This window comes from Halichoerus grypus, chromosome 3 (genome assembly GCF_964656455.1).
Source record: "Halichoerus grypus chromosome 3, mHalGry1.hap1.1, whole genome shotgun sequence".
In the NCBI taxonomy this organism is placed as follows: Eukaryota; Metazoa; Chordata; class Mammalia; order Carnivora; family Phocidae; genus Halichoerus; species Halichoerus grypus.
This window is the reverse complement of record NC_135714.1, coordinates 70208770-70234941: the sequence shown is the minus strand read 5'-3', so window position 1 is coordinate 70234941 and position 26172 is coordinate 70208770. Positions and strand designations below refer to the sequence as shown.

At 37.2% G+C, this 26172-nt stretch overlaps 1 protein-coding gene and 1 long non-coding RNA gene across 11 annotated transcripts in view; both read left to right on the top strand.

Moving 5' to 3' along the window:
• The window catches only part of KLHL8 (kelch like family member 8), a 60067-nt gene extending 51882 nt beyond the window's left edge, over positions 1-8185 (top strand). For 9 of the 10 annotated variants that reach the window (XM_078068933.1, XM_036096745.2, XM_078068928.1 and 6 more), the window contains 4 exons: positions 2086-2254; positions 2483-2642; positions 4945-5146; positions 5392-8185. In XM_078068933.1, coding sequence (XP_077925059.1) covers positions 2086-2254; positions 2483-2642; positions 4945-5146; positions 5392-5515 — 655 coding nt within the window. In that variant the 3' untranslated portion in view covers positions 5516-8185. The remainder of the gene's footprint in view (positions 1-2085; positions 2255-2482; positions 2643-4944; positions 5147-5391) is intronic. The other variant, XM_078068934.1, reaches the window with a different exon arrangement.
• Positions 8186-9844: 1659 nt separating this feature from the next.
• LOC144381359 (uncharacterized) lies at positions 9845-25285 on the top strand. The gene is made up of 6 exons (XR_013446406.1): positions 9845-10247; positions 11021-11111; positions 18555-18699; positions 20708-20818; positions 23577-23720; positions 25083-25285. It is a non-coding gene; the product is annotated as an uncharacterized LOC144381359 (long non-coding RNA).
• The last annotated feature ends 887 nt before the right edge of the window (positions 25286-26172 follow it).

Genomic DNA, 26172 nt, shown 5'->3' with positions numbered 1-26172 from the left:
TCCTTGAGACTGTAGGACTGAGTTTCTCAATTTTACTGGCTATTGCCAGGTGTCACTCTCAATTCCTAGAAGCCACTCCCAGGTCCTTCCCAGGTGCTCCTGTCTGTCTTCAAACAAGCAGTGGCATGCAGAATCCATCTCATTCTTTGAGTTTTTGAGTTGTCTTCTGCTACCAGCTGGAGAAACCTCTCTAATAGGGCTTGTGTGATTAGATTGGGACCATTCAAGTAATCTCCTTTATGCCATATAATGTAGTATAAGCATGGGAATAAAACTAGAGGATGAATATACTGGGGGTGTGTGGGGGGTACATCTTAAAATTTGCCTATCACAGGGAAGTAAGCAGTGAGTTCCATCTCAGATTAAAGTTAAGGTTGAAGAGGGGTGCCTGGGTGGCTCAGTTGGTTAAGCGTCTGACTCTTGATTTCAGCTCAGGTCATGATCTCAGGGTCATGAGATTGAGCCCTGTGTCGGGGAGCCTGCTGAAGATTCTCCCTCTCCCTCTTCCTCTACCCTCCTCCCTCCTCACTCACTTGCAAAAAAATTAAGGTAGAAGTTGGATATATGTCTGGAAATATACATTTGAGTTATCATAAATCCATGGAAAGAATGAGGTTGCCTTGGGAGAGAGTGTTTAAGTGATAATAGGCCTTTAGGGAACTTGATAATTTAATGATGGGGTAGAGAGGAAGGCACGGATAAAGGAAACAGAATAGCATCAGCCAGAGATTTAGGAGGGAATTCAAATGTGTGATTTCATGAAAATCAAGGGAGTTTTGAGAAGTAGGAAATAACATTATTAGTTATTTTGGTTTGGGATGGTGAGGGGGTGGGATATTTACTAGGTACACATCTGTCATTATTATAATACCTGTATGTTCTAGAGTGCACACACGTTTACACACCTGCAAATTTTTATAGCCACAGTGTTTTGTAAATCACTGCTCTGTTCTCAAGAGAAAAGAGATTAAGGGGATTGAAAATGAGTAACAATGTTACCCTTAAGAATCCCTTTTAGGATTCTCTTTGGTAAACTTAGGATCTCGGTTGACCAGCTGCACTCTCCAGTAATATAGCTAATAACATAGCACTAACAATGGGCCAGTCACTTTTAAGTGCTTTACCTGTATTATCTCTGTATCTCCTGTGTCTGCTCCTTTCTCAAATGGGTTACAGATGAAGAAGCAAGGTAGAGGTTTATCAAATACACTGTCCAAAGTACATACCAAGTCAGTGGTAGTTTATAGTTTTAGAATAGTTCAATTTTTTATTGCTGCAGTATTTTTTAAGAAATTGGTGTTTTTTTCTGATCATTACAGTGAATTAGCTTTTAACAAGGGCTAAGTCTCCCTCTTTCGAAGAAGAGAAATAAATGCCCTTCAGAAGTTAAGCAATGTGATATAAAGCTTGTAATATAAAAATTGATGTTCTTTTGTGTAGTACCATGAAACCCTGCATCAAAACACGTGCTCTGGGGCGCCTGGGTGGCTCAGTCGTTAAGCATCTGCCTTTGGCTCAGGTCATGATCCCGGGGTCCTGGGATCGAGCCCCGCATCGGGCTCCCTCCTCTGCGGGAAGCCTGCTTCTCCCTCTCCCACTCCCCCTGCTTGTGTTCCCTCTCTCGCTGTGTCTCTCTCTGTCAAATAAATAAATAAAATCTTTAAAAAAAAAACAAAAACAAACACGTGCTCTGCAATGACTTGAATTTAGAAATGAGATTGACTTCTGACCTCCACAGCAAAACATTTCTGTCAGTTCATTGATCTCTCATTATGCAGTGTTTTACTGTTGAATGTTTTGGATTCCATTTATATTATTTTGTTGGGTTTCACTTTATTTCTTTTGAGTTTAAGGTAACCTGTGTAGGCTGTGCATTATAAAACTCCAGAGGGCACTGTTCACATATAGTCACACAATTTGGCAACCTTGTAGCCATCTATTCAAAAGCCTTGATAAATCTAAAAATAATGGGGGAAAAAACCTCATTGAGGTTTAACAAAGTAAATGACTTTCTTTAGCATATTTTTACTACCTTTTTTCTGGAAACAAAACCGGATGCTAAAGTATGTTTTATTGTCTTTGCAGGCGAGGAATTGCCTTGGCCTCCTTGGGAGGTCCAATTTATGCAATTGGAGGGTTAGATGACAACACTTGCTTCAATGATGTGGAAAGATATGACATAGAATCTGATCAGTGGAGTACAGTGGCACCAATGAATAGTCCCCGTGGAGGAGTGGGCTCTGTGGCTCTTGTAGTAAGTTATGTGGCAGTTGGCTCATGGATTGCATTGTATCATAGCCCTGATACCCTGATAAGTAAAGAAAGGTCTGCTCTATTTGTACCTCCAGGATGCAGATAATGATTGTATACCGTATTGTATACCAGAAACACTGCTTTCTTACACATTCTGGTCTACCGATAGGACCACATATAAATCACTTAAAAGTCTAATGTCATGTGTTTTTATTCTTTGTTTATTTAGAATCATGTTTATGCAGTAGGTGGCAATGATGGAGTAGCTTCTTTATCTAGTGTGGAGAGGTATGATCCACATCTGGACAAGTGGATAGAAGTTAAAGAAATGGGTCAACGAAGAGCAGGCAATGGGGTCAGTGAGCTCCATGGTTGCTTATACGTTGTTGGTGAGTGGATGGTATTTCTCTAATTTATTGCAGGATGTACAGTGGTAGTGTCATAAGACAATACAATAACACAAATTATATTGCATTTAGGCTCAAATGGAAGAGTCCTAAGATTTGCTTTCAAATTACTAAGGTTCACATTCATGCTTCTTTGCTTATGCCTTCATGTTTCATGTTTTAGGAGTAGCAAATGCATCTAAGGTAGAGGATTATATTTAAATAAGATATATATTTTTTAATGTAAGAACACAAATGTGCTTTGCTAAAATCTTTAAAGATTTAAGAAATTTTTTTCTCATCTTCATTTCAAGGGCATTATGTTGACTCCTTTAAGCAAAGCAATGGCTATTTCATATGCATAATGGCTGTTGGTATCCCTATCTTGCTTTTTACTTACTGAATTGCAGAATTGGAAGGAACCATAGGGCATTGCTTTCTCAAACTTTAATATGCGTATGAATATTCTGAAGATACTGTTAAGCTGCAGGGGTGGAGCCCAGATTCTGTATTTCTTTTTTTTTTTTTTTAAGACTTTATTTATTTATTTGACAGAGAGAGACACAGCGAGAGAGGGAACACAAGCAGGGGGAGTGGGAGAGGGAGAAGCAGGCTTCTCGCTAAGCAGGGAGCCCGATGCGGGGCTCGATCCCAGGACCCTGGGATCATGACCTGAGCCGAAGGCAGACGCTTAACGACTGAACCACCCAGGCACCCCTAGATTCTGTATTTCTAACAGCTCCCAAATGATAATAAATGCTGCTTCTGGTCCATTCGGCACACTTCCAGTAGCAAGGTTTTAAAGAACTATGAGATGGGAATAATGATGAAAATTATTAATGAGAACTAATAATGAGAATTATCTTTGAGAATTATTCTAAGAATTAGAGATAGTATATGTGAAGCATCTCAAACTGCATCTGTTACCCAGTAAATGGATGGCAGTATTGTGGTTAGTAATTCCCTCCTTTACAGAGAAAGAAATTGTTCAGAGAGGTTGTAACTAGCATATGTCGCACTTATGTTGATGTAAACTCTACAGTTCTTGATAAGAGAGTGTGGGATATTATTAGCATTGAAATATCTGCAAGTAATAGAAGTAATGCTGAATATTCCAGTGCTTGGAAATATAGGTAACATAATTTACTTTAGATCTTGTCTGATCCTCACAGCTCTGTGAGGTAGCAAAGACTCAGAGAGCGTGAATAATTTATCTCATAGTCACACGCCTTCTAAACTAGTGACAAAGCTGGAATTTGAACTTGGGTCTATGAGAAACCAGAGTTCTTGCAGTACACAGTTGCTACCTCTCACAGCTCCCTACTTAGGAGAGCTAAACCCTTTATTGTCATGAAAATATGTTTTGTATCATGGTTGCAGTGGTGAGGATACTGCTGTACACATTTGTCAATATTTATCAGGTTACACAAAATTGGTGAATTTTATTTCAATTAAATTGATTTAATTAAACTCATTAGAGAAGTTAACTGTTGTAGGTTTTTTTTTTTTTTAAACTGACCTTGTTTCTGCATAGACTGATCATAATAGCAACACTTCCTGTCCTCAGGAAAATAGGCTTAGTTGCTGAAGAGAGTTATTACTCATGTAGACTGAGATGGAGTCTAAAAAGAGGCACATTTATTTTTAAGGGAAAGAACACTGTCAAAATAACAGTCTCTATATTTAACCCTCAGGAATATAATAAGTAGCATTGTTAGAATGATGTATAGAGAGAACTGTCATCATCTAGAATATGTAGCATGAAGATGTAGTTTTGGCAAAAATTGGTGAGATCATTCATAGCCGTCTCTGTAATTATGATGACAATTACAGTATTAGGGGAAACAGTTGGAAAACTTTTGAGTCAAATGATTCAGTGGTAGTTTATTCTCTTCTCAGGCACTCTTACTGTTTAAAAATATAATAAATAACATACAGAGAAGGAATCTCAATACTATCTTACTTACCTCTAGGAGGTGAAGGACAAATTATGAATGTCGTGGGGTTTTTTTTTCTCCTAAATTATCTGCTTAGATACAGGGACTTCAGTTTTTCTATTTTAAGATTTTTAATCTTAGTATTGAGGTAAAATACTAAATTATTTCAAATTATAGAAAAATGTCTAATAGGAGTTGGTAGTGATGATAGGTAATGGGGTGAATTTTTTCCCAGTTTTCTCTATTTTCTAAAATGTTTTTAAAAGATTGGGTTGTAGAAGCTATTGGATTGAGATTTAATAGTTAATTTCTACGAAATGTAGTACTATTTTTAAAATCTTTTTTTTTTTTTTTTTATATATATATAGGTGGTTTTGATGATAATTCTCCTCTGAGTTCAGTTGAGCGGTATGATCCTCGAAACAACAAATGGGATTATGTAGCAGCACTTACCACTCCCAGGGGTGGAGTGGGGATTGCAACAGTGATGGGCAAAATCTTTGCAGTTGGTGGGCATAATGGCAATGCATACTTAAATACAGTGGAAGCATTTGATCCAGTGTTGAATAGGTAATTTTCATTTTTTCTGTATGCTTTAATGGGATCTTCCAGTAATTGCTTATTCCAGAGTGCTAAAATACTACTAGACGTACCTATTAAGATAAAACATTAGGGATATCTTATGTCCCTGAGGAACCTTGCTGTCTTTCAGAACCAGTCCCAGTAATAGGGAGTTTTTGTCTATAGTTGGTATTTTGAGCAAAGTAAATCATGCTTTGTTTTAAGATAACGTACTTTCTCCTCTGTCTCTTCAGGTGGGAGCTGGTTGGATCTGTCTCTCACTGCAGAGCTGGAGCGGGCGTAGCTGTGTGTGCCTGTTTAACCAGCCAAATTCGAGATGTAGGCCATGGATCCAATAATGTGGTTGATTGTATGTGATTTGAGCTCCAGCCACCAACAATTTGGTCATATTTGATAGGCAAGAAGGACAACCAGGATCTTGTATGACCACCTCTGAATAGTTTTCACTACTGCTAGAGTCTTATTTTAAATGGAAACTGTTGTATTGTGACTAAGTGCAACATTTAGAACGGTAGCTGAACATCTGTTGTAATAAAAGTAAATTTGATACTTCCCGCTTTAGCAAGTAATGGGATAGGGAAGAAAAACAATCTAACCTGAAACCATGCCTCCTCTGAAAAATATTTAAAGTAGTACCAAAACCTTGAAATCCCTCTTTAAAGACATTTTGGATAAATCAAAATGTAAAATGGAATCATTCCTATTTTATCTGAGTTTTACCTTCTCTTTTGCCTAAAAGTGTTAACTGTAGGCAGTGGACTTTTCCTAGAGGGGAGATTAGAACCTATTCATCAACACAAGTATATCAGGACACATAAAAGACCTGCTCCTTTTGAAGATCATTTCTACTTGGTGCTGATGAATTTATGCCTTGCTTTTTTCTAGATGTCGATTTTTCAATTTCTTGGATATTTACAGAAGTAGAAAAAATGTTTACTCTTTCTCAGTGCCACTTGGCTGGATTTTCAGAAGCTTTATGGGAGTGCTGTAAGAAGCTCTTAATTTCAGTTTGACTTGTTTAGGGCACCAAACATCTATTTGAACTAATCCCATCTGAATAAATCTACACTTTTATTTTTTCATCTCATGCAAAAAGGATTTGTTTTATATTAGCAAAAATTGAACCAGAAGAAATATTAGAGGAGAAGGCTTTAGAGTTGATATTACTCTTTTGTCCAGTTGAGAGACCCTGAGAAGAAATGGTGCCGATTACATGACTCCCTGAGAGGAATCTGAAAATATTTCTCTCTTTGATTTAATCATTTGGTTTTGAGCCCAGGATTATTACCTTTCCATTTTGCTCTTTTCCACAATCCTGGTTTTTAAAAAAAACTGGAATTTGGATGTATTTATTATCAGAAAATGAATGCATTTTTACCAAAATTCTTTATAGATTATGGTTTACTGATTAGTTCAAGTCCATTATTACCAATAAAAGATATTGTTAAAAACAGAGCAAAATTGAAATTTCCTGTTTTTTCTGTTTAATCACCTTCAGTATATTTATTGAACTTCAACTGAAAATATTTCTATGCATTAATTTGAACCCAGGATATTGATAAACCTGCTGACTTAATAGCTCTTCCATGGTTTTAGCCAGTATTATAAAATGGCTTATTCATTATATGTAAATATTTGTATAAATATTTATGATGAATATTAAAATATTCTGTTTTGTATTTGCAATGCACTTTGGTACCTCTCTTTCAGGCCTCCCTGAACTTTCCTGTCATCATGCCTCATAATTTAGTGTAGTTCATTGCTGGTTCACAAGGAAGCTGGGGCACTGAGGAACACTACCCCCATCCACCCAGCTCTGAAGTTCATTGCCTACTAACTCTGATGGTCCTCATTAAAATGTAGCCTGGGCTTTTCAGTAAAGTAGGGTAGAAAGCCACATTACAAAAGCCAGTGTCTATTGAGTATTTTAGACCAAAAAAAGAAAAAAAAAATTGTAAGAGGATCTCAGGCTAGCAGAAGAAGGTCTTTCATGAGGCAGATTTAAAAATTCCCAAATTATGCCACTTTTTGCTGTCAGCCTGCAGGCAAGTTTATAAGTCTTTGCTGGATCTGAATCGATGTTCTCTTGTATAACTATAACCATATTTCAGTCATTCCTCAAAACATTTAACTCTCTAACACTCACTGGACTGGTTATAACTAGCTGGATATGGAGCATAAATCTCAACACCTGGCTTCAACTGTCTGGAATTCTTGTATTATAATGCTTGTCTGGCTATGGTTACGTGTGTTATATTTATTTTGTGGGAGGGAGGATCATGGTCTTATTGTTCCTAAGATTATTTAAAATGGTTTTTTTCTTTAATGTATTTCTGCCTTTGTCACGTGTGTAGAGTTTAGGAACATAAAGGTGTTAAATTTTTTTTTTTTTTTAAGGTGTTAAATGTCTATTTCTGGTTTTTACTATACCGTAGTCATCTAACATACTAACATACCCTAGCTACGCATAAAATAGGAACTACTCATAAGGGAAGTAAAGCGAAGTGAAGAAAACATGTGGCTGTCTGCTATATTATGTGTAGATCGTTAGAAGCATAGTTTTGAAGGACCTGAAAATGGTTATAAAAGATAAATAGGGAACCAGTACTCACAGTTTATTAAAAACATTCTTTGAGATATAAAATGAGAATCAGGCTGAAGGAATCATGCAATTAAAAGATGATTAAATTCATAGGAATAAAGAGATGACATTATTAAAAGAATATGGCTACTTAATTGTGAGGCCTTTCATTTTAACCTCAGATGTTAATAAGAAAACCAAAAAGTGATATAGAGATAAAATTTTGAAATGGTGAAAATTTGCATATTATTATTTCTTCAAGAAGTATTGTAGGTGCTTTTGTGTGATTGTCCCATAAAGTTATTAAAGCCACCGTTTTCCTATATTGTATTGCCACTTTAAAAACAAATTACTTGGTATTGGTTTTGGTTAATTTCATTGTACTCTGTGTAACTGATTATTTTAAATTATTTTAAATGTTTAAATAAACTTTGTACTCCCTCTAAGGAATATTATTTTTTCTCTTAATTCCCACACACATTTTGAATTTATAATGCTGTTAAATGCCTAGATAAGAGATTGTTGAAATTATATCAACTCCTATTGCCAAGGGTAAACTTAAGAATTTTCTTTCTTTTTTCTCTCCATGTCTTACATGATAGAGAATGCATTTAGAATCTAATTCATATCTTATCAGTTAAGAATGTTTTCTGGTTTTTTTTACATCAGATTTTTTTTTTTTTTTAAAGATTTATTTCTTTCTTTGACAGAGACACAGCGAGAGAGGGAACACAAGCAGGGGGAGTGGGAGAGGGAGAAGCAGGCTTCCCGCTGAGTAGGGAGCCCGATGCGGGACTCGATCCCAGGACCTTGGGATCATGACCTGAGCCGAAGGCAGACGCTTAACGACTGAGCCACCTAGGTGCCCCCAAGCATCTGACTCTTGATCTCAGCTCAAGTCTTGATCCTCAGGGTTGTGAGTTCAAGGCCTGCATTGGGCTCCATGCTGGGCATGGAGCCTACTTAAAATAATAATTTAAAAATAAAGGATGTAGGCAACTAATGTAAGTAGTTTCACTAATCTTAGTAACTGATTAAAGCAATGGTCTCTTCAGCAACTGCAGACTTGTATAGAAATGAGATTTTTTATGCATTAGGATGAATGTTGTCCTTCCAGGTTTGTTTTTTTTTTTCCAATTATGTTGCCAATGCTAAATATTTTTCTGAAAATGGCCAGAAGAATCCATTTGTAAGACATCCAAGAGAATTAGTCTTGTCACTCATTTTAGTCATATGCTATTTTTAATTAAAAAAATTTTTAAGGGGTGCCTTAGCCAGGTGCCCAGTCATGTTAATTTTGACCAAAATCTTGATTACAGCCATGTGTACTTTATTCATCAAGCTTGATTAAAAATATCTTACAGTTACAACAGGGGACATCTACCCTCAAAAAATTAAGATTTTCCTTTCCTGGAAAAATTTTTTCACAAATAGACCGTTCCAATGGAAGATTTCTAAAATCACCCTGAGCGATAGTAACTTTTTTTTTTTTTAAGATTTTATTTATTAGAAAGAGAGCAAGTGCATGTGAGAGAGAGCACAAGCAGGGGGAGCGGGAGAGGGAGAAGCAGACTCCCTGCTGAGTAGGGAGCATGATGCGGGGCTCCATCCCAGGACCCTGGGATCATGACCTGAACGGAAAGCAGATGCTTAACCAACTGAGCCACCCAGGCGCCCCTGAGCAATAGTAACTTTAGTGAAAGAAGTATATAGCTTCTTTGAGGGGAAACATTATTTGATGCAAAAATTCTGGGGGTTTTTGTTGTTTCAAACAGTTACTCTTCCATTATATTAATGGTTGAAGCTAAGTTCAGCCTACCTGAACAAACTCTTTAGAATATAAGGGGCTTCTTTTTCTTTTTTTAAAAGATTGATTTAGGGCGCCTGGGTGGCTCAGCGGTTAAGCGACTGCCTTCGGCTCAGGTCATGATCCCAGGGTCCTGGGATCGAGCCCCGCATCAGGCTCCCTGCTCAGCGGGAAGCCTGCTTCTCCCTCTCCCACTCCCCCTGCTTGTGTTCCCTCTCTTGCCGTCTCTCTCTCTGTCAATTAAATAAATGAATAAAATCTTTAAAAAAAAAAAGATTGATTGATTTTAGAGAGCACATGTGGGGAGGGGGGTAGAGGGAAAGGGAGAAAAATCCTTGAGCAGGCTCCCTGCTGAGCAGGAAGCCTGACGCAGAGCTTGATCCCAGGACCCTGAGATCATGACCTGAACTGAAATCAAGAGTTGGACACTTAACTGACTGAGCCACCCAGGTGCCCTATAAGGGGGTTTCTTAAATTGGGGTAATAGTCAAGGGGAGAATATAATTTTTAAAAAATGTAGTTTGTACCACTTTATAGCATTTTAATCTTTATAATAATTCTGTATTTTACAGTTAAAAAATAGATTCAAAGACATTGACTTGTCCAAGATCCATAACTAATGAGTGGTTACGACCAGTATTGTGACCAAAAAACCCCGCTGTTCCACCTAACCAGCTATACTATGCATCTGCTTTTACAAGGTACTGTACATACATTTAAGGGAAGATGATTTCCTTTTTCATAGTGTCTTAGCAATATAAAAGTGTTTCTGGTCACTATTTTTTAGCTGAGATATAATTGACATGTAACAGTTTTAGGTGTACACCATAATGATTCAATATATGTATATTTTGTGAAACAAGTCAAGATTCATCACAACACAGTTACAATTTTTTCTTCTGGTGAGAACTTTTAAGATCTCTCTTATTGGCAACTTTCAAATATACAACACAGCATTATTAACTACAGTCACCATGCTGTAATTGTATCTCCAGGACTTACTTTATAACTGGAAGTTTGTGTCTTTTGACCACCTTCCCCCACTTTGTCCACCCCCCACACCCAACCTCTGGCAACCACTGGTCACTATATTTCTTTATGTAATGTTTGATTCATATATAAAAATATATGCATATGGAGGTAATGAATAATAAATGCCTATGTACACACTAATTAAGAACTAGAACATTTCTGATAGTATTGACTGTACTTTCATGTTCTTCCCAATTCCAGTACCCAGCTTACCCTCTTCCCCAGAGGTAACTATTGTCCTGAATCAATCACTTTTTTGTTTTTTGCTTTATATATATATCTATATATCCCACATAATGTTTACTTTTTTTGGTGAACTTTATGCAAAATAGTATTGTACTTAATATGTAGTCTTACGTTACTTGATTTTTCCATTCAACAGGCTCATTTTTATAATTTAATTGGGTATAGTTTTCCTTATTTTTGTTTTTGGCTTTTACAGACAATTCTAAAATGAACATTCATTAATTTCTTGGTACAGATGTACAAGAATTTCTTTAGAGTGTATCCCTAGAAGCAGAGTTGGTTGTAAGGTATGTGCCTGATTAGCTTTTTAACAGTTTTATAAGAAATAATATAGTTATTTTCCAGAATGGTTGTGCTAGTTTACAATATGGTTTATCATTTGCTTACTACTAGAAGATCTGATTCTTGCCAATCTGGTAGGTGAAAAATGACATTTTATTGTGGCTTTAATTTGCATTTTCCTAGTGAGTTGAACATGTTTTCACTATTCTTGTTTCTTCTGTGAAGTACTTCCTGGTGTCTTTTGTCATTTTTTTCTTAGAAGAGTTCTTCATAATAGGATACTAATATTTCTACTTTTAATTTTAACACATTCAAATGTAGTTATTTTTATGTCTTAAGATTTTTTTTTTTTTTTTAAGGGACGCCTGGGTGGCTCAGGTCATGACCTCATGGTTGTGAGATCACCTCCACACATCTGTCAGGCTCTGTGGTCAGCGCAGAGTCTGCTTGAAATGCTCTCTGTCCCTCTCCTTCTGCTTCTCCTCCTGCTTGTGTGCGTGCATGCATGCTCTCAAATCTAAAAAAAAATTTTTTTTAAATCCTTAAAAAAAAAAACATGTTTTAAGATTCTTAAGTAATCTCTACACCCAACATGGGGCTGGAATACAACCCTGAGATCAAGAGTCGTATGCTCCACCAACTGAGCCAGCCAGGCATCCTATGTCTTAAGATATTTCTTATAGTCTCCTCTAGCAGTCACAGTCTCACATTTGCCTTTAGTCCCCTTGGAATTGATTTATGTATCTGTGAGAAGCAATTTAATTTTTTACTATGTGGATAACTGGTTTTCTTTCTACTGTTTATTGACTAATCCATCCTTTCCTTGGGGACTTTATCTACATGGCGAATTTCCATGTAAATGTCTATTTTGGGACTTTCTTTGCCATTCTGTTGGTTAATTTGTCTAACCAAGAGCTAAGGTGGCACATTATTTTAATTGCTGTAACTTGATTGCAAGTCTTGATAGCTTATAGAGCAAGTCTCCCTTCACTTTAAGGAGTGTTCTTGGCCTTTTGCTCTTTCATTAAATATTAGAATCAGTTGTCAAATTCTTTGGGAAGAAAAACAACAGGAGATTCTTTTTTTAAAAGATTTTATTTATTTATTTGACAGAGAGAGAGAGGCAGTGAGAGAGGGAACACAAGCAGGGGGAGTGGGAGAAGCAGGCTTCCCGCCGACTCCGGGATCACGACCTTAGCCGAAGGCAGACGCTTAACCGACTGAGCCACCCAGGCGCCCCTTTTTTCTTTAACTAGAATCATATTTAATCTGTAGTTATTTAGGGAGTACTAACAGCCCTACAATATTGAATTTTACTAAGTTTTGCTACTCTTTATCAGGGCAAGGAAGTTTCCTTCTATTAAGCTTTTATTATAGGGGTAGAAATTTATGAAACACTTTCTTTTCCTCTTGAAGTAAATGTGTTTATTCTACTTTAATCTGGTAATGTGGTGAAGTACACATTTAAAAATGTTTAAATGTTAGCCATTCTTGGGCTAAAGCAACTTGCTCATTAAGGAACGATCATTTTTTAAAAATACACTTCTGAACTTTAATTGCTGATATTTTGTTTAGGACTTTTACATCTGTGCTCAGGAATGAAATTAATCTGTTACTTTGTTTTCATAGTTTTTAGCCTCATAGAATGAGTTATGGAATATTCTTTTCTCTGAATTCCTTAACATTGAAATAATCCACTTTTTGAACATCTGATAGAAACTAATTGTAAAACCACGGGGGCCTACAGTTTTCTTTTGTGGAAAAATTACCAGTTCATTATTTTATTGATAATAGGATATTTTAGAATTTTTAAGTCAGTTTTGGCAAGTTTTATTTTTTAAAATACCATCATTTTCTGGATCCCACAAGTTTTATTTTCATTATTTCATTTCATTTTCACTTCTAAACATTTTTAAAATGTTTATTACAAGTTTTCCTTTGAGCCATGAGTTTAGAAGTATATTTTTAAATTACTATTTTTCATTTCATCAGTGATCATGATCTGTTTGACTCCACTTCATGGAAATGTATTGAACTTGTTTCATGGCCAATTATGGAGTTAAATTTTATTTATGTATTCTTAAAAAGACTGTTTTGGTGCAGTTTCTGTATTTGTGCATCATATCAAACTAGCAGTTCATGCTGCTGAATCTTCTATACATTGCCATTTTTTTCTTTGGCTAATCTCTTCCTCAAGAGAGGAAGTGTATTGACATTCTACTTTATGATTAGTTGTATGTGTTGAGGTTTTAGGTGTATGCTGATTTTAAAAAGAGTTGAGCATTTTAAGTTGTGTGTTCAGATGTGTATTTGATTGTTTCTAGGGACTTTATCCTGGAAGGGAGCTTTCACTGGTTAGTTTTGAGAGTTCATGGGCCCAAAAATACTTCAGCCTTTTCAGACCGGTCTCAAACCCTTTGCTCTCTCAATATTTGAGAAGGCAAAACCCCATCCAGTTTCAGTACTGTTCTGGAGCTAGTCCTCTGAATTTTCCAATTAGTATGTTACCCTCTTTTGTGGTTCACATTCCTGGTTGCTTTCCCCCTGCTCAGTTGCTAATTTCTCACAGGTCTTATACCTGCCCAAATTTTGGGGTTCCTGAAACACCTAGTTTAATTAGGATGTTGTACATAGGTTAATTTTGTTATCTTACTTGTCCTGTTTTTTGGGGGTTGGGCAGGTTAAGTAGTCAGAAATTTTACCAGAACTTCCATTTCTGTCCAAGACCTTTGCCTTTGTTTTAATGTTTTTGTGTGTTTTCCCTCCACCCCTTCCTGTTCTTTTAGTAGTTAACCTTACATGTGCATTGAAATCTTCAACAATCTAAAGTTACTTAGTACATTAAATGCCTTCCTGAACACTGAGGGCCTTAGAACACTAAAATTCATCACCTCATCCAACCTTTGTTATTCAGTATTTTAGTTGTTTCCAATCCACATGTAAACAATACTTATTTGGGTTCACTTTGATCATTTTTCTTTTGTGATCTCAGAGGTTCCTTCTGAGGTAATTTATTTTCTAAAGGATGTATTTCTATAAGTTACTTTAAGGAAGTTCGAGTTAATCGCTCAGTTTCTATTCATCTGCAAATGTCATTTTACTGCCATTTTATATCTAAAAAAATTTTTTTAGCTTTGTTGTAGTTGACAAAATTGTATATTTAAAGTATAGAACATAGGGGTACTTGGCTGCCTCAGTCAGAGCATGCAATTCTTGGTCTCAGGGCTGAGTTTGAGGTCCATATTGGGTGTAGAGATTATATTAAAATATATATATATGTGTGTATATATATATAGAGAGAGAACATGATTTAACACATATACATCCATCGCCTCATAGTTACTTTTATGTGTGCATCTGGTGAGAACACTTAAGGTCTACTCTCAGCAGATTTCAAGTATACAACACTTACTCTTCATAGTTTTATTGGGTACAGTACTAGTTAATACTTTTCTTTCAACAGTTTGAAGTTATTCCACTATTACCTGGTTTCCTTTGTAGTTTAAGTGAACTGCTATCCTTTCCTTCCTATGGGATCTCCTTTTACTTTCTGCTATTAAAATCTTTTCATCTGTTCTGATCTGTAGTTTCACTAAAATGCATCTAGATGTGTGTGTCTGTATTCGTCATGTATCTTTCTGCTCAGAAAATTTCAACCATGGACTCTTTGAGTATCACTTCTTTTTCTGGGACTTTACACAGAGCTGAAATGAGAAGTAATAAAACAGTTTAATCTGCTGTTACACTGCTGAATCTCTAATTTCAACTGCTGTTTTTCATTCCCAAAAGTACTATTTCATTCTCTTTTAGATAGGCTTGGCCTAAAGCTTTTTCATTCTTTTTGTTTGAGCATTTCATACATAGTTAATTTTATATCAACTATGGCTGGTAATCCTAGTATCTGAAGTTTTTTTTTGGGGGGGGTCCTAAATCTGTTTATTGTCGCTTAATTTTTCTTTATGGTGCCGTTCTACCACCGTATGTGGTGATTTTATTTTGTGAATGCTTTCTTGGTTGAACTTGTGGGAATCCAGAGGTTCTAAATTGGGCATGTTCTCTCAGAGAGGTTTTGCATTTGCTTCTCTAGGCCAGGAACTGCCCCTGGGACACTTTAGCCCTCTCCTTGGTTCCTGGCCTAATTTGGGGTATCAGGCTCAGCTCCTCCCCTTACTGTTCATCCAAGGCTTAGTCTCAATCCCAGTGCTGGTAAGGGCATTTGTCCTCAGGACAACCATGGCTTTTCTGTTTACTTACCATTCCTGCTTATATATTGTCCTTGGAGGTTTCCCTGCTTTCCTGAAAATCTAGTAAGCATTTTTAAATGTTATTTTATCCAGGAACTAATAGTAATGGGAGAGCCCTTCAGAGGGTGCCTGGCTGGCTCAGTAAGTGCAGCATGGGACTCTTGATTTCAAGGTCATGAGATCAATCCCCACGTTGGGCCTAGCACTTACTTAAAAAATAAAAGTGTATTTTATTTAAAAAAAAAATTAGTCTTTAGTAACTCCAAGTAGAGTGTTGCCACTGCCACTCTAGAGCCAAAAAAAGGGGCATAGTTTTGTCTTGATATTCACTTACCTTTCTCTTATTACAGCTAGACCCCTTTGTAAAATTTAGTTATCTTAGTAGACCTTAACAGAGTTTTTAGTCCCAGATACTTGTCATACCTGAAGTTTTTTTTTTTCCTTAAGATTTTGAGAAAGAGTGAGTGAGCAAGCAGCGGCAGAGGGAGAAGCAGACTCCCCACTGAGCAGGGAGCCCGATGCGGGGCTCCATCCCAGGACCCTGGGATCATGACCTGAGCGGGAGGCAGATGCTTAACCGACTGAGCCACCCAGGGCGCCCCCTGAAGTTTCTTGAATAAATTTAAAAATCAGGAATTTATAAAGGATAATTCAGGATATGTAACATTACTTTGGCATAGATGTGTCTATCACTTCTTGTCTCAAGTATCAGTTTTATACACGAGATTAACTTGATATTATAAATCCTTTCATAAATGTGACTCCACAGTATTGGTTTTCATTCAGAAAATAACTGCGTTCTGCCTGAAGCTTTGCAACTTTTTTTTTTTTAATGTTTCCGTTTTGGCCTCAGGCCAAGAGTAATGAAATTTTTACGTGACCATAAATTCCCTGATTCCCCTCCCAAACCCCATTCATCTGCAAACAATGTTCTTTTTTCCTATCTGGAAACCAGAGCCCAGGACTGAAATGATACAGGGCTATTTGTATTATATTCTAACAGTGCTCTAATTTTCCTTCTACTTGTCTCATTTCTCAATACCTATTCTAATGCAATACTAAATCAATGTGCTTTTTTTGGATCCAGCTTTATTGAGAGATAATTTATATAAAATTCATTCACCGTGTTTACAATCCATCATTTACTAAGTTTAGAGTTGTGCCAACATTATCATAATCCAGATTTAAACATTTTCATCAATCCTCGCCCCCAAATTTTTATGACCCTTCTTGCAGTCCATCTCCACTTCTCCCCAAGCAACCATGATATGGTTTCTGTCTATAAATTTGCCTTTCCTGGGTATAAGTAAAATCGTATTCTAGATAGTTTTGCATCTGGCTTCTTAGTATAAATTTTTTGAGGTTCACCTCAATCTATACTATAGCACTTTTATTGCTGAATAGTATGTCATCTTATGTATGTATCACACATGTTGTTTATCCATTCACCAGTTGGTTACCAAATTTTGGCTATTTCTGAACTTTAACAGCAGCATTATATATAACAGAAGTAACACCAATCACCAAAGTAGTGATTGTTTATTGTGCATATCCTGGGAGCATTCACACCACGGAATGAGGCTCAAGGGTATATTATCAAACAGCTTATATAGTGGGAAAGCAGTAACTGTTTATTCTTCCCAGTGATTAATAGGGAATTGGTCAGTGGTCCCCTCATATCAACCTTGGGAAACATTTCAAGTTTTGCATAAGCAAGAATGACCCAGGTCAAGTTAATCTTGCAAAATAAACTAAGTTTATTGTGTATGACTAAACTGGTTTTGTCGGCCCAAGGAATTTTTAAGGCTGGTCTCCATTGGTTTTTTTTTTTTTTTTTTTTTTATATTTTATTTATTTGACAGAGAGAGACACAGTGAGAGAGGGAACACAAGCAAGGGGAGTGGGAGAGGGAGAAGCAGGCCTCCCGCCGAGCAGGGAGCCCGATGTGGGGCTCGATCCCAGGACCCTGAGATCATGACCTGAGCCGAAGGCAGACGCCCAACGACTGAGCCACCCAGGCGCCCCTCTCCATTTGTTTTTTTTTTTTTTAAAGATTTTATTTATTTGACAGAGACAGCGAGAGAGGGAACACAAGCAGGGGGAGTGGGAGAGGGAGAAGCAGGCTTCCCGCGGAGAAGGGAGCCCGATGCGGGGCTCGATCCCAGGATCCCGGGATCATGACCTGAACTGAAGGCAGACGCTTAACGACTGAGCCACCCAGGCGCCCCTCTCCATTTGTTTTTAATAATTACCCCCTTTTGGTCATTTCCTTAGCAGGCTGAGAATACTGTTAACCAGTATAGTGTTATTCTCAGTTACCACCATTAATTTAGTCACGCCAAAGAATCACATGTTCAGGGTTTTCATCCAGTTGAGTTGTCAGACTGGAGGGCCGTGTAGTCACCGTCTTCATCATATCTGTGGTTACTGTTGAGTTCATCCAGTTGTCTGATAATTGGTATGTCTGGCTGCTGACAGGCATTAAAAACCCTAAGAGTATACAATGCACTGGAGAGGTGAATATGATGACTGTAAGGAAAACACCACAAAGGACTGAAAAATTCCCGAGTGGAGATAACCACTTGGGAAAAAAAAAAAAAAAGAAACCCATTTATATACATAGGCACATGATGTATTAGCATTCACATCCTTGTGATTACTTAAAACATCCTTATATTCGTCCTGTCCTGTTTCAGTTGAGCTTTCACCTAAATTAGGTCTCTATATAATGTGAACAGATAATTTAACCACACACATTTCAGTGGAAACAAGAGAAAGATTAATAGCAAATTGGAGAACTGTCAGTTGAGAAAATTTCTAGTGTTGGGTTCAGATGGAGTGGGGGCAAGCAGTGAGTCTGACAGATTTTCCTGGTTTGCAATGTGAATGAGACATACGAGCTGTTGTGAGGATTTCTCTGAAGTTTATATCAGGTTGCGCAGCTTTAAGCTTGCATGGCTCTGGGAAAAGGGCAGTTTTAGTTTCATACTGATTCTAAGTCAAAACTGGACATGTTAGTTTGGAGAGTTCTAGCCAAATACTGGAGCAAACTAGAAGAATTCAGGAACTAGTCTAGTTTACAGGTAGAAAACAAACCTCAAAGACAACAGCACTAGAATCCAGTATCCACAAAGGTATATTATTGAAAGGTAATTGTAAGATTTTATGTTTTTTAAAGATTTTATTTATTTATATATTTGTCAGGGAGAGAGAGCACACAAGCAGAGGGAGCAGCAGGCTCCCCGCTGAGCAAGGAGCCTGACTCGGGACTTGATCCCAGGACCCTGGGATCATGACCTGAGCCGAAGGCAGATGCTTAACCGACTGAGCCACCCAGCTATCCTGAAAGGTAATTTTTCTCATTACTCCCCATTATGATCAGAGATAATGACAGGAGACTAATTTGTTTACAAATTAAATCTAGTTTCAATAAAGTTGGCCTAATTAGTTACACAAGTGCAGCAAGAACAGGGATTGACTGCTTTGCTGGGACTTTTCGTAAGGAATCTCAGATTGGACTTTCAAAAGCTTGAGGCTAGGAAGCCAAGCCTAGGACTTACCCAACTGTGTCCTGTTACAAAGAGAACAGATTCTTACTGAACTTTTTTTTTTTTTAAAGATTTTATTTATTTGACAGAGATCGTGAAAGCAGGAACACAAGCTTGGGGAGTGGGAGAAGGAGAAGCAGGCCTCCCGCTGAGCAAGGAGCCCGATGTGGGGCTCGATCCCAGGACCCTGGGATCATGACCTGAGCCGAAGGCAGACGCTTAACGACTGAGCCACCCAGGCACCCCCGAACTAACATTTTTTTTTTTGAGGGGGAGGGACAGTGTGTGTGCATGCATGCAAGTGCGAGCGGGGGTGGGGGGCAGGGGGAGAGAGAGAATCTTAGGTAGCCTCTATGCCCAGTGTGGAGCCCTACACGGGGCTCAGCCTCACAACCCTGAGATCATGACCTGAACCAAAATCAAGAGTCAGACACTCAACTGACAGCCACCCAGGCGATCCTGAACTAATTAAATGGTTTTCAAAATCTGGAGAGATCCCGTAGAGAGAGAGCGATAAATGCTTCAGCCTTTGTTGCAAACATACACTTTACTAAATTGCTGTAAGTTATAGATAGCTTAAGAGAGGAGAAAAAGGGGTCCTCTAAATCTAAAAAACATTTAAAGAATCAGCTGTGTTTTAAATGAAATAAAAATTCTAGTCATCTTCATAAGTTCATTTAGTTGTATGTAATTCTTGTTTTGTTTCATCTTGGGTTAGCAGCTTTATGAATCAGTTTTCCATTAGAGCTTTAGAAATTCTTACCCAGTTCAGTGTTATGAAAGTTGCCAGAAGCCTGCATCTTAAAATAATTGTCAAGATCTTTCCCATGAATTTCTTTCAAAATGAAGCATTTCTGCAGGAACACTTCTGCAAAACCATCAGAGTTAAACAACTACTGTCTGTAAATGGCAAAAGACTTAAAAAATAGCCACTTATAAATCTGGCAAGAATTCTTATATATACACCCCCAAGATGATGCAACTGGCAAGTAAATTTGGTTATTTTTTATGATCTACAATATTTTAAGATCATACTTGAAACTATGACTGATAACACTATACTAACATATGAAATTCTTAAAAATTTTATAATTTCTGAATTATTTTAATGACCTACATATCCCAGAAATAGGATCTAAGAAGGTTAAGCAATTTGATGTTTCCCATGCAATTTAATGTATCAAATAAGCCTAAATAAATTAATACTTCTCTTTTTCATTCAGAATTTGATTTGGGGAAGTTTGTCAAAAAATGTCAAAAGATTTAAAACATTTGATCCAATATGATCATTGGTCACTGTGAAACAATACTTAGTTATCCATTCAACCAAAGTGACAGAAGATTTCAAAGGCAAATACATAAAAGTTTCATAGTTGTAAAAAACCTTAGCTTTTTTAATAGAGAAGATTCAAGGGCTTGAAGCACAGGAAATATTTTCGTAAGATACAGATCTTTGTTTCCTAGGCAAATTACATTAAAGTTAAAAAAACCACTTTGTTTACAATTTCTTATTAAAAGCAGACCAATAATCTAAGAAAAAAACTTGGCTCTTTTAACAGAGAGGAAACCAAATTTTAATGTGCATCAGTATACTTTTGATATTAAAAGTCTTTTTAAAACTTAAATCCATTCTAATCTTGGCTTGATCACACATAAGATTCCTTTCTTCTTCTGGAACAATCATTTTACTTTAGGACAAAATTATTTTTTTCCCTAAAAAACAAGGTAAAAACTCACAAAGTCCTTCATACCTTTCCTTAGCCAAAAAATACATTGTTTTCCTTACCTACTTTTTTTTTTTTTTTAAAGTAGGCTCCACGCCCAGCATGGAACCCAACATGGGGGCTTGAACTCACGACCCTGAGATCAAGACCTGAGCTGAGATCAGGAGTTGGACACTTAACTGACTGAGCTACCCAGGTGCCCCTCCTTACCTACTTTTCATCTACAGTTCGTTTTTTTATCCCTATTATTTCTAGTAATTTTAATTACATATATTAGAATTCTTAACTGTTTTCACTAGGAATTAAAGATCCTAAGAAAAAAGCAATTGTGGGTTGACAAATTTATAAATATATCTCATAGTTTCTAGAAGTATATTCTTCCTCATAGATTTTTTGGTGTGGCACCAACCATGTTTATTAATGGACCCAAGTATCTTTTATCTCCCTGTAGAAAATTAAAAAGCCAAAAGTAGGTAAACATTAAATGCTAAATATAAGTTTAGAAATGACTTAGATATCCAATGAATATCCACCATTCAGTTAAAATTAGTATAAACTTCAAGTTATTGCTTTAAACACTCATGTTTGGAGTAGGCATCAAGCAAATAACCATCTTCTTTTTCTTTTTGGCAAATTTTGAAGACCTACCTGCTTTTATTAAACCAGCAAACTTAAATTTTTTTTTTTTTTTTTTAAAGATTTTATTTATTTATTTGACAGAGAGAGACACAGCGACAGAGGGAACACAAGCAGGGGGAGTGGGGGAGGGAGAAGCAGGCTTCCCGCGGAGCAGGGAGCCCGATGCGGGGCTTGATCCCAGGACCCTGGGATCATGACCTGAGCTGAAGGCAGACGCTTAACGACTGAGCCACCCAGGCGCCCCCAAACTTAAATTTTTTATCTAAGATTATCTCAGATCATATGACCTTGAAAAACATCTGGGTTAGTTCCTATACTTCTGAGAGTATACTTGATAAAACACTTAATTTTCTTTAAGTGAATTAAATAGAACTCTTTGCAATTTAATTTTGGTAATACCATCTGGAAAAAGAAAAATATCACACCTGTAATATACATAGGTGTACATAAACATACAGACATCCACAGAGATCTTAAAGCTTTTGTTGTGAAAATTTTACCCACGTCTCAGGTACAAAAGTCAAAAGAATTGTTGGATCCAAGCTGTTTTTATTTTTTTGAGAGCGCGTGCATGCCTGCAAGAGTGGAGGGAGAGAATCTTAAGCAGGCTCCAAGCCCAGCACAGAGCCCGATGAGGGGCTTAATCTCATGACCCCAAGATCATGCCCTGAGTAGAAATCAAAAGTGGGACACCCAACCAACTGGAGCCACCCAGGTGCCTCCCAAACTGTGTTTCTGACAGATGGACTAAAGTTAAGGTTACATGCTCAGATGGCCAAAGATTTTTTATTTGCATGTTCTAGGGATGCTTTCAGAGCTCTTTTTGGAGTTATTTTTGTCTTTAATTTCTGCATATCAGTGAAAGGATGCATTCCATGGTCTCTAAGAGGTTTGGAATCTTCTAAGGGTGCTTCTTAAGGTGGACCTATCTACATTAAAGGTTCCCCAAAGTGGCCACCACAATTTCAAAAGTTCACTCATTTTCCAAAAAGGCACAAGAGCCTCATCCATAAACCAGGTGGAAACTATCTTTGCCTTTAGATGTCTAAACTGAGAGAGGCCCTGTTTTCTAACGGTTTCAAAACACAGGGAAATCACATTCCAGCCCCCCCAATTCACTGAATAGAATGACTTACCAAGAAGCTCCAACAAGCAAAATGCAGGTGTGCTCTATAAAGTTAGAGAGCTCAAAACAAAGAGCAGAGCTCAGATCCCAGAGACCTACCCTCAAGTTCCATGATTAGTGAGAAAGCAGTGAGTTCTGTGGGCTTCATGGACACCAGCACCTGTTTGTTCACTGGCCTTGGAGACATTCGGGGTCTTCTTTGGATCCCATTTCTGTTGCCAGGACATGGCAGAAGTTCAGAAACAGCAGAAGTAAAACCAACCCATCACCAAAGTAGTAATTAGTAAAAGTGTCTCGTACACACACCGGGAGCACTCAAACCAAAACATGGAATGAGGCTCAGAGGAATGTTTGTTATCAAGTGGCTTATATAGTGAGAAAACAGCAGCTGTTTATTCTTCACAGTCTTTGGTTATATTAGAATTTTCTTAAATGGTAGGGAATTGGTCAGTGTGTTACCTCCTACCAACTTTGGGAACTGTTCAAGTTTTGCTCATGATTTTCACAGACATAAGCAAGAAATGACCCAGGTCAAGTTAGTCTTGCAAAATAAGCTAAATTAAGTTTTGTTCGTGTGACTAAATTGATTTTGTCTGTTCAGAGAATTTTCAAGGCTGGTCTCTGTTTTTTTAACACTGCCATGAATGTTCATGAGCATGTCTCAACATAAACATGTTTTCATTTATCTTCATAGGTTCATGCAACTGGAATTGTTGGGTTGTAGGGTAACGATTTTTAAGAAACTACTAAACTTATCCACAGGGGCTGTACTATAGAATATTCCCATCTGCACAGTATGAGGTTTCTGGTTTCTCTTCATCCTTTCCAACACTGTATGTCTTTTTCTTTGCTTATAGCCATTCTACTGGGTGTGAAGTGGTACCTTCTTGTGGTTAAATCCGTGTAGTTTTTCCTAAGGGAAATGATTGCTCTCTAGTGGTGCATTCTGCGCATTACAATCGGAATAAGGGCACTAATGAGAAGCCTAAAGCTAAAACTTGTTAAAATTTACATTCATTTCATGTTGTTCCTGTATTGCTTAGCACACTGAGTGCAATTTGAGGCCCAGGTTCAAAATGTTTTCCTCATTACCACTAAGAATAATCCTCAGGAGCTGGCTGTTGGCTGTGGTTTTTACTTAATCCCCAGAGATATGGTATAGTCAGAACTCTACGCTTCTGTGTTTCAGATCTCCTCCACTTTATGACGCAGATCTTTTGGTGTATGGGTTTACACCTGTGAGTGGCTAATGCCTATGAATAAGGGAGGAAGAGGACAGAGACAGTTTTGTTGACTCACACCTACCATATCCTTTCAAGCCAGAGCCAGAGAAGTAAATAATTCTTACTAGTAGAATGAATGTAAATTCTTTTTAATGAATTGCACACAAATGGAATGTCTAGTGGCTCCTTGGTATTTTCAGGTAACACTTTGTAAATACGCCTGTAGAGAGTTGTAAAGTTTTAGGAGAATGGGTCTCGGCTGACCCCAGGCTCCTGGGCTCTGCTGAAAAGAGAGAGCACTATGCACATTAAAAATAGCAAAGAAATTGAGCCAAAGAAGGAACCTGGCCAGGGATTTACTTACTTACAGGAATGTATATTTGGTAAGTAATGAAAGATGTGGCTTCAGGAAATTAGGGAAGCAGAACCAAACATTTAATGGTTTAATGTAAGAACCTACAACTTTTGCTTTAATACAACAGGATATTGCACCTTTTTTTTTTTTTAATGAAATGTCCATATGTGAAATTTCCCTAACTTCCTGTGTTTTAGGTAAATGCATTGTGCTAACAATGCACTTAACTATCCTTATATGTCCATTAAATAATCAATCATGGATATTCATTTGTGTGTATATATACAAATGCACATACATACATACGTATACGCAAATGCCTGAACACAGAATAGTAGAGAATATAATGGATGGGCCTCCCCGTGGTTGATTTCCTGTTCCAGTCAAATGGAGGCAAGAGGAAGTAAAGAGGCCAAGCCATCCGTGTGTGACATTTTTGTACACAGTAATTCTACTCCATAGTTAAAATATAGTTGAATTCGTTTATGTTCCCAATCGAGGTGGATACAGGGTATAAGGTTTAGGATAGGAGAAAGTCTATTCAACTTCAGGTTAAGCACTGGAGAGAAGGAAAAATTAAAATACTCTGGAATTAAAATAATTTTTATTATTGTATTAGAACTTTAAAAATGTTGCTATAATGAATATTGCTATATATAAAGAATATGTAGAAATTTTGATTAATCCAGTGATGCTGCCATCATGACCAAAAGAAACATAAGGAGATACTGGAATTATTTAATAGGGACATTTTTTTTCCTCTGCCTTTTGAAAATTGGTGTTTTAGAGCCAAGTCTGGTGGACAGTATTGTTTAATTCTTCCCAGAAAAACGACCATAAAATAAGGTGTATGCTTGCCCATCTAGTCCTGCAAACAACTTTAAAGTGTTCTACATCTGTTTGGAACAATGCTCATACATGTGTACAACCACCCCCCACCCCAAGATGATGATTTTGAAGGACTTTTAGTAAGTCTTTAGTAACACTTTTTTTTAGTAAGTCTTTTTAGTAAGTTCTGTGTCACAATCTCTAAATTTTAACCCATCACATTTAACAAATACATTACTAACATTTTTCACTTCATAGACTTTAGGATAGCCTTTCTTTTTTGTTACAGGTGAGGAAATAGTACCAGACATTCAGGTGACTTGCACAAGGTAGAGGATGATTACTGTTTTTGGCTTCTGGTTGTTTTTCCTAGACACTGCATTACGAAGGTGAAAAGCGTCCTGCTGGGCCAAGGCATTCAGCCTTCAAAGTCATCAGTTTCTGAGCTCAAGTTTTATTTGGTCCTACTATTCTCCAACTTGGAGGGCCCTGGGTGGGGGGTGGGGGGATTCATGCTGTTGCCTGTTTCAGTTATTTCATATTTGCTGGGGTTTTAACCTTTAAAGCTTACTTTGCATTGTTCATGACTTTAGAACTTTTGTTTTATGCTAGTTTCTTTAGAGGTTTATCACTAAATTTTGTTTTATTGTACTTTATTAAATAATACATGTACTCATAAAAAGAAAAAAAACTAATTTCTGCAAGCACTAGAGGTATACTTGTGTTATTACTCTAGTAAGTGGAGAAAAGCTACAAGTCATATGTAAAGCAACCTCAGACTTGGAAAACCCCCACTGGGCTAGTCATGTCTAATGACTGCAGATTCTCAGGACTTCCTTCTCAAGTTCTATTTTATAGAACGTCTAATTCCTACGCACAATCCAATTTTACGAATTGTCTCTAATACAATCCAAAAGTGGTTAAATGTTAAAACAGAGTTAGGATACTGGTTGTAGATGACATTAAAACAGCCTATTTAAAAAAAAAACAAAACAGCTTATATTGGGGTGCCTGGGTGGCTTAGCTGGTTAAGCGTCTGACTCTTGGTTTCGGCTCAAGATCTCGGGGTCCTAAGATCAAGCCCTGCACCAGGCTCTGCACTCAGTGCTGAGTCTGCTTTTCCCTCTCCCTCCCACCTTCACGTGTGTGTGTGTGTGCTCGCTCTCTCTCAAATAAATAAAATCTTAAAAACAAAAAACAACAAAAAAAAGCTTATATAAGCCACATTTCCTCCAGTTCATTCTCATAAGCAAAATCCTTCATCATGAAAGACAAATCTGTATCATAATTTGGGTCTCACCTTTTACTAGCTGCTTGACCGTAACTTACTTATCTTTAAGTTTTATCATCTGTAAAGCATGATATAGTGACTAATTTGA